At 42.2% G+C, this 17,594-nt stretch overlaps 1 protein-coding gene across 3 annotated transcripts in view; it reads right to left on the reverse strand.

The window, feature by feature from the left end:
- Positions 1 to 12,611, reverse strand: part of si:dkey-174m14.3 (uncharacterized protein LOC563117 homolog) — a 29,195-nt gene extending 16,584 nt beyond the window's left edge. The window contains exons 1-2 of one of the 3 annotated variants that reach the window (XM_064924951.1): positions 12,240 to 12,611; positions 27 to 188 (exon numbers count right to left, since the gene is read on the reverse strand). In XM_064924951.1, the coding sequence (XP_064781023.1) occupies positions 27 to 188; positions 12,240 to 12,253 (176 nt within the window). In that variant the 5' untranslated portion in view covers positions 12,254 to 12,611. Of the gene's footprint in view, positions 1 to 26; positions 189 to 3,338; positions 3,836 to 11,591; positions 11,737 to 12,239 lie in introns of those variants that run through there. The other 2 variants (XM_064924950.1, XM_064924949.1) reach the window with 2 other exon arrangements.
- Between the last annotated feature and the right edge of the window lie 4,983 nt (positions 12,612 to 17,594).

The following is a 17,594-nucleotide window of genomic DNA, read 5'->3' on the forward strand; positions in this document are numbered from 1 at the left end:
GGGTGTGGTTTTGCAGCTTGGCACACCTGCGTAGTTTGTCTGTGAACTTGTCGAGTTCCTCCTGGGCGCGGCGTAGCTCTGTCTCCAGGTACTGTCGAGTGGAGTCAAACTCGCTCTCCAGCAGCTCCAGCTTGTGGGTGGTGTAGGACAGACGCTTCCGGAGGTCCTCCTTCTGCTCCTGCAAAGAGCTGTGAGGGACACAAACACACACCAGGCATCAGACATAGTTGAAATAGCATATTACAAGGGTATACTTCATGTTATATTATATGCATATACTGTATATTTTATGATACATGGAGTATAAATAAGATATAATGGGAGTCGTGTGTGATGATTCATGAACAACATGTATCATACAGTGGTGATGTATAAATGAGGAGGAAGCCCATTAAAAGCAGAACGGATATATACAGTATTTTGTGTAAAGGAGACACATGAATAATACATATGAGACTCCACGTTGTGATTCTATATGCAGCTAAGGTACAGTACATTAAGGTTTGGATGTCTTTGGCTTCCCAATAGCATTCAGCTCTAATACCTAATAATCTACAACCTTGCTGCATAGCACAGAACACCACCGTCATCAGCCAGAGTGGTTACAGTGGCTTCCAGGATCACTTTCAACTAAGGTTTCGTCCCAATTGGAACCCTATTCCCTACGTAGTGCACTACTTCTGGCCAGAGGGCTCTGATCAAAGTAGTTCATTCTCTGGAATGGAATGTTGGTGTTCTGTATATTTGACTGTGATATGTGGTTGTCTCACCTAGCTATCTTAAGATGAATGCACTAACTGTGTTACTCTCTCTGGATAATAGCATCTGCTAAATGACGAAAATGTCCAGGGTCAATTTTTTACATTCATATCTCATATTACTGTGTTGATTCATTTTTTGTTGTTGTAAAAAAAACAATATATATTGATGTCACAAATGTTTGCACTGTTTTTTAAATCGAAGTTGTAGTTATTTACCATATAGAGCATTTTGCAAAAAAACATGACTATTTGTGTCTCTGAAATGAAACCAGTGATAGAGTCTGAAATGTTTGACACCCTTAATAAAGATGAGCAATAATGACTGTATAAAGTAAATCATTCAAATATTGAACAATATTGTTTGCTCAAAAAATGTGGGAAAATATATTATTTTATACTAATACAATTGCTCAGAGAAAGATACATGAATGGTAAATAATGTATTGTGAATCATTAATAATGATGAGTGAGAAAGTTACAGAGGGTCAATGATCATACCCCCAAGACACACTAACCTCCCATGTTATTGGTAATGGTGAGAGGTTAGCATGTCAGGGGGGTATGATCTTTGACCCTCTGTAACTTTCTAGCTCATCGTTATTCATAGTTCATTCAGGGTTATCAGTAACCATGGTAGCATCCACATTAATGTAGAAGTGTTTAGAAACATATTATATTCTTATTCATAATAAAAGTGACTCCAACATGACACAATACAGAATTTACCTTTCATTTCTTATTGGGCATAAAATAATTTGAAACACAACCAAAACAAACTGCAAATGCATCCAACAAGTTTGTAGAGTCACAAGCTTGATCTAGTGATTGCGTGTTAGGAATATGGGACCAAATCCTACACTTTTGACTACTTTATTTCTAAAAAATCTCTACGGATGTCAATAATTTTGACCCGTCACTTTTTGAGATAAAAATAATCTCTTTCTCTGAGCAATTGTAGTAGTATAAAATATTATAATTTCCCAATTTTTTGGACCATACAATATAGCTCACCATTTTAATTATTTATTTTATACAGTCATTATTTATCAAAGGTGTCAATAATTTCAGACCCCACTGTGCATGTTTGTTATTGAACAACCCCATGCCATGATTAGATAGTGAAAAATCACACCAATCTCTTTCATAAGTTCTTTATACAATAAAAGCTAAATTACCAACATTTCTGACAATGAATATATAGCGTTTTGGAATTCAGCTTTCCAATATGATTCTATGAACTGCAATCTATCCCAGGAATATATGATGACGGCTCAGATTCATGGAATAGTGATCTCCAATCTGTAATTCACTGAGACAGCACCCTGTGGACTATTTATAGAGCCTCGGCACTACCTGGGATTCAATGTTATAAAGGGTAAGTGTGAGAGGTAAAAGGAAACGTATCCCTCCCCCTTTTGATGGATCTGAGTGTCCATGGCAGGCTAATGGGTCTGTATTGATGGACAGATGGAGGAAGGATGGTAATGACTATCTGTCGGGAGATCACAGATAACGGAGAGTGAGAGAGAAAGCGAGAGTGAGAGGGAGAGAGAGAACAAGCGGTGAGAGATGTGGTCACCCCGCTCTCATCCCTCTATCTACTTAACTAGATCATAGAAGGAGGGAGAGGTTGCGGGTTCAGACCAAGATAATGTAAGAGGATGAAAATGAAGATGTTTCCTTTCAACAGTGAAGTCCCTAAATTAAAGGGTGATACAATTTTCATTTAAATTTTGTTTTTTTTCAATCATGGAGACGTCGGCATCTTGAATTAAAATGAATAAAGTGACTGTGTAAATTACATAAATTCACACGACCAATGCAAACACATATACAAAAAAACGCTCCAATCTACATTCCAAACACACAGACACACACACACACTACTACAGCACACACACAAAACGCAACCACCAAAGCCAGACGATACACATGCAAAAAAATCTCTATAGCTTCAAATTCCCATTAAGGCAAGCAGAGCGTGCACTTAACACATGAGAGAAAACTAAGCTATTGGTTCGGAAATGAAAACAAAAGTCAGTGGACTGATAATACCATTATTCACTCCTAATTGCCTAAAGTGTTGAATGTTAATCATTTCCAGACAATGCTCCGGACACCATTGCACTTGGTCCAAGTCTCACACCTAATGGTTTCTGACTAACTGGAATAACAATACCCTAATATTTGAATAGCATCCCATTCTCAAGTCAATGGTTACTCCAATGTGTTTTTGCAGTGTTTGAATGCTTTTCATGCCATAACAAACCCCCCCCCCCCCCCCCCCTTGCAACACGATACATGGCACAACACAGGTGTTTGTTACGTGACAAGAGCATGAGCTTATTAACGCCAATCACACATTAGTGACCTCTGGAAATGGTCACACGGTAATGAGTGCTGTCATTTCAATGGCAGTCGGCGATGAGAGAACGATGAGGCGGGATAATGACTCTGTTTTGGAGGAAGAACCCTTGAGTTGTTCAACACCACTTCACAAAGATGGGGGGGATGGAAGGACCCCAGTGGGCGGATGGAGGGATGGATGGAGGGATGTTCTGCAGCATTTTCTCTTACCTCTTTTTCTGATGTTTACTGCCATTTCGGGAAACTTTTAGGGCCGTTTTTCCGACATATATCTTTTTCATGGTTTGTCTGCTGTGTTCGCTCCCTCTCATGCGCTTTTTTGTTTCGAATCGTCGGAGGGAGTGGGGCCTATTTTTCTCATCGGAGGGGGGGTCAGTTAAGTTTGCCCTGTTGAGTGAGTTGTTTGAGTGAGTTTTCTACCTCTGTTGTTCCTGTCAACAGAGCAAAGAGACAGTTCAGCAGCCATTAAAAACCACAACAGTGATTAGACCAAATCATCCAAACAAATTCATTCCTCAAGTGTACGTGCAGTGCATACTGGGAGAAACGGACACATCTTCACTTCTTCACTTCACTCTCTAGCGTTAAAGCACTATGACAGGGGTAATGGACTTGCTCCGGCAGGGCCCACTTCTGTAAATATTTCTGCTCCCGTCTCGAATGGGTCCACAGCACAGGTGTAGCTGTCATCAGGCAGACAAATTGTGCGGGTGATGAGAGGAGACAGACTTCGGCTTGATCAAAGCACCTCCGGGTTTAGAATAAGATGGACTCTCAAGCCGTGAACACAGCGAAGCTCAAACACAGCCATAGTGATGGAGGGCAAGAGTGGGCCTTATAAACGTCACACTAAGGCTGATAGATAGATGCATACACATACACGCACGTGTGTACATACAAACATACACACAGATGCACGAACACACACAGATACTGTCATTGAGAGATCATTTGTTATGCCCCTTGAGTTGAGGTGAGTCAGGGAGACTTGTATTCCTCCAGATGGTGACAACTCACCCTCACGACTGGGGCCTCAACTCCAGCTGCTCCCCTCTGAGTCATCACACACAATGTGTGTGGGTGTGTGGGTGTACGCGCGCGTGTGTCTCTGTGTGTGTTTGCGTGTGTACATACATTTGTGTGCATGTGTCTTTGTGTGTGTGCATTTCTTAATGTGTGTGTGTGTTTCCTAGTGTGTGTATCACACCAAGACTCCCACTAAATCTAAGCCTCCCTGGGAGAGAAATTAACATTGTTTTCTAGCTGGGAGGTAACGCACAACTTTCACTGACACACGCACACATTTCTCTTGGTGTCAAACTCCCTCACTAAGTCTCCTCTGAATGCCCTTTCTGACCCAATCCTCTCATATCAGAGAAAACATACACTGTTCTCGATTCAGATGGAGCTGCAGCTGCCTCCCACTCATGTGCCATGCTGACATTTCAGAGAAGGGCTGAAAATGAAGGTATTGAGAGCAGCGAGAGGAGGAGGGGTGATAAGGGGATGAGGTGGGAGGGAAGAGAGAGAGCAGGGGCTGCAGGGGAGGAGAGGGCCTGCTTTTCAGATCTGCCATCCTGCAGTAAAGAGGAAGAGGGAGAGAGAAAGAAAGAGGGAGACGCAGGGGAGGGGAGAGAGAGAGAGAAAGAGAGAGAGGTGATGAGAGAGCGAATTAATGAGAAAGACAGAGAAAAAGAGAGAAAGAACGAAAGGGACCGATGAAAAGAGAACCAAGCATGGCTCCCGTCACTCCGTCTCTCCCTGCACTCGTAGACCGATTAGCTGGCAGGAAAGCCCTGATCGTAGGCCCAGACTCAGCATCAAAGCGGAAGCCCTGAGTGGCTGCCTGGCTGACTCATGTGGCTTGCCTTTAGACAGCCAGAATATCTGCCCTAACCACACAGCCACGGCTCTACTCTATGTCACAGCCAGACCACCATGGAGCCAAAGCTCTATTCGGTCCCGCAGGAGGTAGACAATCTGCAGGATCTGCCATGAGGGGTTTCCTTAACACATGACTTGACCAGTTAAAGCAGGGCTCCAGGACCTATAACCAAGGGCCAAGACTCTTTACTGCCCACATATCCAAAAATGTGGGCACAAGCAGAATGTGGACAAGATCAGGACAAAGGACGCATTTAAGAACCATGTATAAATGGGGCTGTAGTTTCCATTTCCAAGTCACCACATCCTACTATTTCCTTACCAACAGCATTGGGCTAATTACTGGGAGAAGGGATTTCATCCACTGTTGCTGGCACTTAGCTAGGAGAAGGGATTTCATCCACTGTTGCTGGCACTTAGCTAGGAGAAGGGATTTCATCCACTGTTGCTGGCACTTAGCTAGGAGAAGGGATTTCATCCACTGTTGCTGGCACTTAGCTAGGAGAAGGGATTATAATCAAGCCACAGATCCTGGGAGGAATTTGAGATCAGCGGAATGTCACAAACCTGATGGAACCAATGTTGTAAAAACGACACAAGCAAAAAAACGACACGAGCAAGTGTGCTTACACACCCAAAATGGAAAACAACACACGCACACACACAGAGAAAACCACACACACACACACAACGGACGGAAAACAACACACAAACACATGCTGTTCCGAAATCAAAACAGCCTCTGCCCTCAGGCATATAAAACACGTTATGGTGCCAAGCAACCCTACAGGGAATTCTCCATTCTCCTGGAATTTGATTTGTTTTCCCAAAGTTACACTTAAACTGAGATGTAGAACTTTTCTGGCAGAGTAACACTGAGTCACAGATTGTAAAAACAGGTCATTCTTTCAAAAGGAGGACGTGTTCTGGTTGACTTTGTCACACATTATGAAAGCCCAAAATTATATCATTAATTCAAAAGGCAACATATCGTGGAAAATATTCAATACTTGGACAGATTGAGACAAACAGTTTATAAAACTGGTTAAAGTCATGCAAAATACAACATACTCACACAGAGAGACCTGCACAAAACATTGTTTGTGACTGTGGCTGAAATGGACAGGGAGTGATTAGGCACATTGCTCGGAGGCCTGTGTGTTTATGTGTGTGTGTGTGCGTGTGCGTGCGTGCGTGTGTGCGTACTATGTTACGTCTACCCCTGTTCACGTGTCCATACACAGGATACTGTAGGCCCCAAAAGAAAAGACAGCTTAGGAAAGAGAGGATTCCCCCATAACAAGTCGTCATCCTAACTCAGGAACAAAGGATGTTAGTTTCATTTAACCTAGTCCAGCACAAAACAGCTATTTCAATGGAAATTCTCCATGGAGCGTGATTTCTAGTCCAAGACTAGGCTTAATCTGAGTTTGGGTAACCAGGCCGTTGTTTGAATAACAATGCAAAGAAAATAAATGTCAAAAACGAGAGGATCAACATCTCCTTCGCAACCTACGTGTAGGCTTACATTATTAGTGAGCCTACCCTTTCCTCAGGTACACCAGCACCCCACAGTATTCACCCATGTTGATCACCCATTTAGGGTGGAGGGGAGACAGAGAAAGAGAGACGGCACGAGAGAGCGAAAGAGAGAGGGAGCGGGGAAGAGTAATGATGGTATTGAGACACAGTAATGCCCCGCAGAGGATCCGTCAATATCTCACATATTATGAGTGAGAGAGAACGAGAGAACAAGAAGATTGAGAGAGAGAGAGAAAGAGAGAGAGAGAGAGGACCAACCGGTGACAGGTCTGTCTTCTAACGCACTGAGGCATGTTTGAGAAGCTCATTAGCGAATAGCCATCTAGCCCAGTCCAGTCCGTGAGACAGCCTCTACCCAACTCACCAGTTCTGCATTCAACACTGCATAGCTCCTCACTCCTACAAACCATGACAGGGCCATTGGTCCATCTCTCGATAAAATGTACATCTACTACGTCCGGCTGAGGCCAAAATACATACAGGAAATTGGAGACAGAATGAGGACACACAGTGGAGAGATTTCAACACATTTCATCATTTTTTGGCTGGGAGACTGGGGTCACTGGCACGATAGCACTGAGTGAGGCACTCTGGGGGTTGGAGTCAAATCTGTCTATAAATCTATTTTTTTACCCTTTGCCCTGCTACTCTGTCTCTCAAACAGAGATTTGTGAGATGATAGGAAAAAACGGTATGTTATGGAATGAAGGTTACCGTAACAGTTCTGTACAGGTTGATGTTTATTGTTATGAGTCTTGTCTTGGAGGCATAACTGATTGATTTCCCATTAGATAGGCCAGCTGTAAAGAAAACATTTGCCATTTATGGTCTTAATGTAAGGTTAGGGCTAGGTATTAGGGTTAGCAGTGCTAGTAAGGTTAGGGATAGGTTCAAAATCAGATTTTAGAACTTTGTGGCTGTGCCAGCGAGTGTCCAGTCTGTAGAGCTGCCTCCAGAACAACATTAAGGATGAAAAATACTAAACTGTGATTTCTGTGGGTTTATTTTAATCCTGCCCACATGCCCACACCTGGCAGCACCCAAGTAATCATCAATTCGGAGCGCAGCTGCACGAGACCTGATCGTAATGCCAATGCTCAATTTGGTTTGACATTCGATATCTCTATGGGGATAGTTAGGGACAATCAGTAAATTACACAATGTACATGGGACAATATTTTAAAATTCCAATCACTTAAAAACCTCAAACACAGGGCCGTAACTACAAGGAGATCGTAAAAAATGTATATATTTTCTACACACTAAAGAAAATCAACTATTTACTTAAGAATTATATTTATTTTAAGTAAATGGGAATGCCTAGTCAGTTGTACAACAGAATGCATTCAACTGAATTGCATCTTGCACATTTAACCCAACCCCTATGAATCAGAGAGGTGCAGGCTGCCATAATCAGCATTCACATCTTCAGCACCCGGGGAACAGTGGGTTAACTGCCTTGCTCGGGGTCAGAACACCATATTTTTACCTTGTCAGCTCGGGGATTCAATCCAGCAACCTTTCGGTTACTGGCCCAACACTAACCACTAGGCTACCTGGTTAGTCAGGTTGGAAGGGTGGGCATATAACACAAATGTCTAGCAATTCGTAACATATCATATGTTTTTGCAAATTCGTAACATATTGTACGAATTGTAATTCGTAACATATCATACAAAATGGATGATAGACTTCCACTACTTAATACATATCAGACCAAACGTGACATATCGTACTAATTGGAGTGTTCCGGATTTACTTTTACTATGTTACGTCTACCCCAGTGTGCAGGTTGTTTTAGCAGCACATCCACCCCTCTCTCAAACGGCTAACTCCGCCCTCTCATGGCTCAGGCTGAGGGCCTGAGACATGAACTGAACTACCCCAGCTCGGAGTAGGCTCAAGTAGGTAATTAGAGATGCTGCTGACAGTGTCTGTGTGAGATGCTGGACAAAAGGCCATTTTAAGATGATGGACAAAAGGCCATTTTGAAACCGTCCTGAGACTCCTGCCATGTGTACAGACATCCCAGAAACACAGCTCTCTAAGAATGGGCGCACAAGTGGGAAATCGTTGTTTATAGATACAGTCAGTCAGGTGACTAGCTACTGGCAGAGACTTCTATTGCAGTAACGTTGAAGGACTCTGGCTAGTATTACTTAGCCAGCTACTTGTATGTGGAGGTGTATTTTACAACTGTTTAATCAATTCAATCAATCAATCAATATAACATTGAAGTAAGAAGCTAATGTTATCTATATGCAGTCATTGCGTTAAACAGAGCCTACCTCAGCAGGAGGGAAAAAAAGAAGCTACTAAATTCTCATAATACATTTTGAATTCCAGAGAGTTGGCCACTGGTGAGACAGTGGTGAGGCTGAGGCAGGGTGCAATGCATGCAGGAGGAAGCAGAGGAGACAAAGAGATAGAAAAGAGAGAGAGAGAGACAGCCAGAAAGAGAGCAAGAGAGAGCAAGAGAGAGCAAGAGAGAGCAAGAAAGCAAAATTCGGCTTGTCACCAAAAGCACTCACAAACTTTTACAGATGCACAATCGAGAGCATCCTGTCGGGCTGTATCACCGCCTGGTATGGTAACTGCTCCGCCCACAACCGTAAGGGTCTCCAGAGGGTAGTGAGGTCTGCACAACGCATCACCGGGGGCAAACTACCTGCCCTCCAGGACACCTACACCACCCAATGTCACAGGAAGGCCATAAAGATCATCATGGACAACAACCACCCAAGCCACTGCCTGTTCACCCCGCTATCATCCAGAAAGCGAGGTCAGTACAGGTGCATCAAAGCAGGGACCGAGAGACTGAAAAACAGCTTCTATCTCAAGGCCATCAGACTGTTAAACAGCCACCACTAACATTGAGTGGCTGCTGCCAACATACTGACTCAACTCCAGCCACTTTAATAATGGAAAATGGATGTAAAAAAATGTATCACTAGCCACTTTAAACAATGCCACTTAATATAATGTTTACATACCCTACATTACTCATCTCAAATGTATATACTGTACTCTATACCATCTACTGCATCTTGCCATCTTTATGTAATACATGTATCACTAGCCACTTTAAACAGTGCCACTTTTATATGTTTACATGCCCTACATTGCTCATCTCATATGTATATATTGTACTCTATAACATCTACTGCATCTTGCCTATGCCGTTCTGTACCATCACTCATTCATATTCATCTTTAGGTACATATTCTTTATCCCTTTACACTTGTGTGTATAAGGTAGTTGTTATGGAATTGTTCGGTTAGATTACTCGTTGGTTATTACTGCATTGTCTGAACTAGAAGCACAAGCATTTCGCTACACTCTCATTAACATCTGCTAACCATGTGTATGTGACAAATAAAATGTGATTTGATTTGATTTTTCGAGATGGTCACTAACAGTTACCACAAACACAAAGTCCTAGTTATTGCTAAACCCCACCTATTTTTTTTACAATTCCTCTTTTTGATATCGTATTTTAAACCTAACCTTAACCACGCTGTAAGCCTTTTTCCTAACCCTAACCTTAATTGAAGACCAAAAAAGCACATTTTTGTTTTCATGAATTTTTTCGATATACAGCCAATGTTGACTTTGTGGCTGTGGTAACTAGTGACAACCGGTACCCTGAGAAAATCTGAACTATTCTTATCAAACAAGTTAGGAAGTGAATAAAATAAGATATGATTCAATATGAACATCTCCACATGGTCTATCTTCCCTATAGGTCTACATTAACATGCAATCAACATGTAATCAACCAGCCTTGTAAAGATAGGGGAGAAAGAAGAGGGGATAAGGCCACAATCTCTGCTCCTGATTATGAAATGTTTCTTTATGTCAATCGTGTGTTGTGAAGCCAAAGACGAGAATAGAGAATAACTTTATCGTCCAATGTAATGTAGATTTGGCACTTGTGATGTTGTACTGTGTAATTAAAATGCCAAACAGTTAGCGGCTAATACCGGTCACAGAGGTGATGATAATCAATAGTGTTGGGCTGTTGGTGAAACAGTCCATCAAATGAATTTATCCTCCCTGGTGTTTTGAAAAGCAATTTAACCTCGTAAATCTTTAAAAACTTTACACAGTGTATTATAGCCTAGGTATATAGGACTACGTGTTGCAGCCAGTCAACCAAAACACAAGAGAAGACTAGCTGATCTGATGGAAATGTAATGATGTTGCATTAAAAACGATATAATTGAGGGAGGAACAATAACATTTTACAGAGGTAATCAAATTTACCAGGACTAATTTAATCACATGCGAGGGTTATGAGAGGTTTATAAGGACTGTTCGTAGGACAAGAATACTTTTAGCTCGGTATCACTATTTAATCAATTCATTAAATGTATTTTTCACAAAAGTGCTTTACAGATACAGAGCCAGAACCCCAAAGAGCAAGCAGTGGTTGGGAAAAACTCCCTAGGAGGCAGGAACCTAGGAAGAAACCTAGAGAGGAACCAGGCTATATAGCTCTTGTTCTCCCTCTGAATGACAGTGCACTGAAAAAAAATGATTTGTGGCTTCGCTGAAACCACAAGAGACTTCCCAGAACAATATTAGAATATCAGAGTGCTAAAACACCACAGACATGCAACAAACCTTTAAGCACCTTATTAGCAAGCCTTTTAGCCAAGCCTTTTCTCTCGCTTTCAGAGTAGGACAGTAGGATGTGTCTGTTGTGTATTGTTTAAATACAATATACGCCACTTCTTATTTGACATGTTCACTGTATTGAACAAAAAGCCAGAAAAACAATCGATGGTATAACTGTACCAGTGTAAATGCATATAAGTGCTACATGCTCTAATGAGGCATTCTATTAGTATCCTTAGCAAATCATGAACTGTATTATCATTGCAAATGCTACACAAGCTCTAAGCTACACCGATGTGAAGCAAACTGAAACTGCGCAAACGTACAGTACCAATAAATCACACACAGACAGACACTCACACCATGCCAACCCCAGATCCCAAATCAAAGACGTTCCCTCCGTTGAAGAAGCAGTACCTTCCGCTGGTGCTCACACAGAGCCTCATTGTGAATCGCTGGTGCTGGTGATGATGACACAGAAACCTGGCTGCCTGCTGCCTGCTGCCTTCTGCCTCCGCTCCTCGCTGTATGTGTGAGGGGAGCAGTGCGGAGGGTGTGTGTGTGTGCGTGTGTGTGCGTGCGTGTGTGTGTGTGTGTGTATTTGTGTGTGTGTGTGTATATGTGTGTGTGTGTATATATGTGTGTGTGTGTGTATGCTAGGGCTTCTGGTGAAAGCCCTGCTGTGTGATCCAGAGCTGGTTTACTCAACTCCGATAAGCGTGGAGAAACCCTCAGTTGCGGAGGAGAGGAGAAGTGGAGAGAGGGTGGAGAGAGGGAGGAGAAAGAGAGAGAAAATAGAGGGATAGAGAGAGAGAGAGAGAGGAGATAGAGAGAGAGAGAGATAGAGAGAGGGGATAGAGAAAGGAGAGAGAGAGCGAGGGAGGGAATATAAATTGATAGAGACAAAATGAGAGAGATGAGAGAAAAACAGTCAAAGCTAGAAAGAAAGAGAGAGAGGGAGAGAGAGAGAGAGGGAGAGAGATGGATCTGAGGGGGCTGCTTCGTGCTTCGCAGGCAGGGATAGAGGTAGGCAGGGAAGAACAGATAAAGAGAGCGTAATTTTACCTTACGGTGTTCATCTGCTCATCAGGAACCTACAAGGAAATCACAGGAGATTAGATGAACGGACGAGTCCATTGGCCCTGTAGACTACTGCCAAAAGCATTGCTAGTCGCAGTTGAGTAGCAACACACTCAATCACACACACACATTTCATTTCACACTCGCACTCTCCGGTTCCATCTCTGCTCTCTCGCCCTCACTCACTCCCGCTCTCTCTCTTTGTTTTCTAAATTCTCTCTCTCCTTTCCTCTCTCTCTCTACTTCTCTCTATCGCTCATGCAGAGAGCACGTCAGGCTATATCTGCATTTAGCAAAGGTGTGAAGAGAACAATCCTGTCATACTAAGAGGGAGAGAGAGAGAGAGAGAGAGAGAGAGAGAGAGAGAGAGAGAGAGAGAGAGAGAGAGAGAGAGAGAGAGAGAGAGAGAGAGAGAGAGAGAGAGAGAGAGAGAGAGAGAGAGAGAGAGAGAGAGAGAGAGAGAGAGAGAGAGAGAGAGAGAGAGAGAGAGAGAGAGAGAGAGAGAGAGAGAGAGAGAGAGAGAGAGAGAGAGAGAGAGAGAGAGAGAGAGAGAGAGAGAGAGAGAGAGAGAGAGAGAGAGAGAGGAGAGAGAGAGAGAGAGAGAGAGAGAGAGAGAGAGAGAGAGAGAGAGAGAGAGAGAGAGAGAGAGAGAGAGAGAGAGAATGAGAGAGAGAGAGAGAGAGAGAGAGAGAGAGAGAGAGAGAGAGAGAGAGAGAGAGAATGAGAGAGAGAGAGAGAGAGAGAGAGAGAGAGAGAGAGAGAGAGAGAGAGAGAGAGAGACTGCAGATACATAGCAACCCCCCCCCAATAGATGCTGGCAGTGACTCAATATCTATAATGAGCTGAAGGGAAAAGAAAGAGAGCAAACAAATATACAAAGAAAGAGAGGGGAGAGAGAGAGAGAAAAGAGGGAGAGAGAGGTGGAGGGAAACAGGTGGCCCCATCTGTTGAATTTCACATGTTATGTCACCAGGCGGTGGAGAGGAATGAAACTCTCATCTCCACTGCAAATTGGTTGGATTCTCTCGGTTGGATCCCCCCCCCCCACTCTCTCTTTCTCTTTTTCTTTCTCTCTATCCCATCTCCATCCGCCCCTCTCTCTCTATCCCCCCTCTTTCCCTCTTTCTCTCCCTCCCCCTCACTCTCTTTCCTTATATCTCTCTCCTCTTTCCCTCTCCCCCTGTCTCTCTCTCTCTCTCCCTCTCTCAATCTCTCTCTCTTTCTCTCTCTCTCTCACCCCTTGTACATTATGTATCAGGTGAGATCATGCTATACAAGGAATGTTCATCTCCATTCAGATTTAGAGTTCAGTGCTAACCAAGTGGCAGGGACATTCAGCAATATTTTACTGAACTATCTCATGAATAATAGTAGAACTTCATTGTCTATTGTTTTCAATGTGGAAAAAATATAGTTTAATATACCACGTAATAAAAACTATTCATTGAAATATACTGAACTAGACAGTTCACACAATAACATTTATAAAGTAGTTATATAATGTATCCGTAGTTATATATGTATCTGAATAGAAAGAGTGGGAGGCCCCGGTGCACAACTGAGCAAGAGGACAAGTACATTAGACTGTGTACTTGTCCTCTTGCTCAGAACAAGAATAGACTGACGAGTTAAAAAATATATATATATTTGTTTCTGGCCATTTTGAGCCTGTAATTGAACCCAAAAAATGCTGATTCTCCAGATACTTAACTAGTCTAAAGAAGGCCCGTTTTATTGCTTCTTTAATCAGAACAACAGTTTTCAGCTGTGCTAACATAATTGCAAAAGGCTTTTCTAATGATCAGTTAGCCTTTTAAATTGATAAACTTGGATTAGCTACCACAACTTGCCATTGGAACACAGGAGTGATGGCATCCATTCACTTATGTAGATATTCCATGAAAAATATGTTGTTTCCAACTACAGTAGTCATTTACAACACGTCTACACTGTATTTCTGATCAATTTGATGTGATTTTAATGGACAAAAAAAGAGCTTTTCTTTCAAAAACAAGGACATTTCTAAGTGATGCCAAACTTTTGAACGGTAGTGTGTTTATATACACAGTACCAGTCAAAAGTTTGGACACACCTACTAATTCAAAGGTTTTTCTTCATTTTTACTATTTTCTATGTTGTAGAATAATAGCAAAGACATAAAAACTATGAAATGACACATATGGAATTATGTAGTAACCAAAGAGGTGGTAAACAACTGAAAATATATTTTATATTTGAGATTCTTCAAAGTAGCCACCCTTTGCCTTGATGACAGCTTTGCATTGTCACAACCAGCTTCATGAGGTAGTCACCTGGAATGCAATTCAATTAACAGGCGTGCCTTGTTAAAAGTTAATTTGTGGAATTTCTTTCTTTCTTAATGCGTTTGAGCAAATCAGTTGTGTTGTGACAGGGGTGGTATACAGAATATTGCCCTATTTGGTAAAATACCAAGTCCATATTATGGCAAGAACAGCTCAAATCAGCAAAGAGAAATGACAGTCCATCATTATTTAAGACATGAAGGTCAGTCAATCTGAAAGAATTTCAAGAACTTGAAAGTTTCTTCAAGTGCAGTCGCAAAAACCATCAAGCGCTATGATGAAACTAGCTCTCATGAGGACTACCATAGGAAAGGAAGACCCAGAGTTACCTCTGCTGCAGAGGATAAGTTCATTTGCGTTACCAGCCTCAGAAATTGCAGCCCAAATAATTACTTCACAGAGTTCAATGAACAAACACATCTCAACATCAACTGTTCAGAGGAGACTGATGGGAATCAGGCTTTCATGGCCGAATTGCTACAAAGAACCCATTACCAAAGGACACAGATAAGAAGAAGATCCTTTCTTCTGCCAAGAAACACAAGCAATGGACATAAGACCAGTGGAAATCTATCCTTTCATCTGATGAGTCTAAATTTGAGATTTTTGGTTCCAATTGACGTGTCTTGGTGAGATGCAGAGAAGGTGAACAAATGATCTTCGCATTTGTGGTTCCCACCGTGAAGCATGAAGGAGGAGATGTGATGGTGTGGGGTGCTTTGCAGGTGACATTGTCTGTGATTTATTTTGAATTCAAGGCAAACTTAACCAGCATGGCTACAGTGGCTTGTGAAAATATTCACCCCCCTTGGCATTTTTCCTATTTTGTTGCATTTCAACCTGAAATTAAAATAGATTTTTGGGGGGTTTGTATCATTTGATTTACGCAACATGCCTACCACTTTGAAGATGCTAAATATTTTTTTTTTGTGAAACAAACAAGAAATAAGACAAAAAACAGAAAACTTGAGCGTGCATAACTATTCATCCCCCCCCCCCCCCAAAGTAAACACTTTGTAGAGCTACCTTTTGCAGCAATTACAGCTGCAAGACTCTTGGGGTATGTCTCTATAAGCTTGGCACATCTAGCCACTGGGATTTTGCCTATTCCTCAAGTCAAAACTGCTCCAGCTCCTTCAAGCTGGATGGGTTCCGCTGGTGTACAGTAATCTTTAAGTCATACCACAGATTCAGATTGAGGTCTGGGCTTTGACAAGGCCATTCCAAGACATTTAAATGTTTCCCCTTAAACCACCCGAGTGTTGCTTTAGCATATTGCTTAGGGTCATTGTCCTGCTGGAAGGTGAGCCTCCGTCCTAGTCTCAAATCTCTGGAAGACTGAAACAGGTTTCCCTCAAGAATTTCCCTGTATTTAGCTCCATCAATCATTCTTCCAATTCTGACCAGTTTCCCAGGCCCTGCAGATAAAAAAACATCCCCACAGCATGATGCTGCCACCACCATGCTTCCCTGTTGAGATGGTGTTCTCAGGGTGATGGGAGATGTAGGATTTGCACCAGACATAGCATTTCCCTTGATGGCCAAAAAACTCAATTTTATTCTCATCTGACCAGAGTATCTTCTTCCATATGTTTGGGGAGTCTCCCAAATGCCTTTTGGCGGACACATGTTTGTTTATTGTTTTCTTTAAGCAATGGCTTTTTTCTGGACACTCTTCCGTAAAGCCCAGCTCTGTGGAGTGTACGGCTTAAAGTGGTCCTAAGGACAGATACTCCTATTTCCACTGTGGATGTCACGCCCTGGTCGTAGTATATTGTGTTTGTCTTTATTTATTTGGTCAGGCCGGGGTGTGACATGGGTTTATTGTGGTATGTTTTGTCTTGGGGTGTTGTTAGGTGTTGGGTGTGTGGCTTAGTGGGGGTATCTAGCATAGTCTATGGCTGTCTGGAGTGGTTCTCAATCATATGCAGGTGTTTATCGTTGTCTCTGATTGGGAACCATATTTAGGCAGCCATATTCTTTGAGTATTTCGTGGGTGATTGTTCCTGTCTCTGTGTTTATGTTCACCAGATAGGTTGTATAGGTTTTCACACATTTTTATTGTTTTTGTTTAGTTATTTCATGTCGAGTTCATTTATTAAAGAACATGAATAACCACCACGCTGCATTTTGGTCCGCTTCTCTTCCACCAGACGAAAGCCGTTACAGTGGAGCTTTGCAGCTCCTTCAGGGTTATCTTTGGTCTCTTTGTTTTGGTGGGCGGCCGTCTCTTCGCAGGTTTGTTGTGGTGCATTTTTTAATAAAGGATTTAATGGTGCTCTGTGGAATGTTCAACGTTTCTGATATTTTTTTATAACCCAACCCTGATCTGTACTTCTCCACAACTTTGTCCCTGATTTGTTTGGCGAGCTCCTGGGTCTTCATGGTGCCGCTTGCTTGGTGGTGTTGCGGACTCTGGGGCCTTTCAGAACAGGTGTGTATATATACTGAGATCATGTGACAGATCACATGACACTTATATTGCACACGGTGGACTTCATTTAACTAATTATGTGACTTCTGAAGGTAATTGGTTTGCACCAGATCTTATTTAGGGGCTTATTTAGGGGGTGAATACATATGCATGCACCACTTTTCTGTTTTGTATTTTTTTCATCAATTTGGACTATTTTGTGTATGTACATTACATGAAATCCAAATAAAAATAATTTAAATTACAGGTTGTAAATGCAACAAAATAGGAAAAACTTCAAGGGGGATGAATATTTTTGCAAGGCACTGTAGCATAGCATTCTGCAGCAATACACCATCCCATCTGGTTTGCTCTTAGTACGACTATTATTTGTTTTTCAACAGGACAATGACCAACACACCTCCAGGCTGTGTAAGGGCTATTTGACCAAGAAGGAGAGTGATGGAGTTCTGCATCAGATGACCTAGCCTTCAATGAGTTGAACCACAGAGTGAAGGAAAAACAGCCAACAAGTGCTCAGCATATGTGGGAACTCCTTTAATTAAGATAGTTGCAAAAGAATTCCAGATGAAGCTGGTTGAG

The sequence above is a fragment of the Oncorhynchus masou genome, chromosome 19 (genome assembly GCF_036934945.1).
Source record: "Oncorhynchus masou masou isolate Uvic2021 chromosome 19, UVic_Omas_1.1, whole genome shotgun sequence".
Taxonomy (NCBI): domain Eukaryota; kingdom Metazoa; phylum Chordata; class Actinopteri; order Salmoniformes; family Salmonidae; genus Oncorhynchus; species Oncorhynchus masou.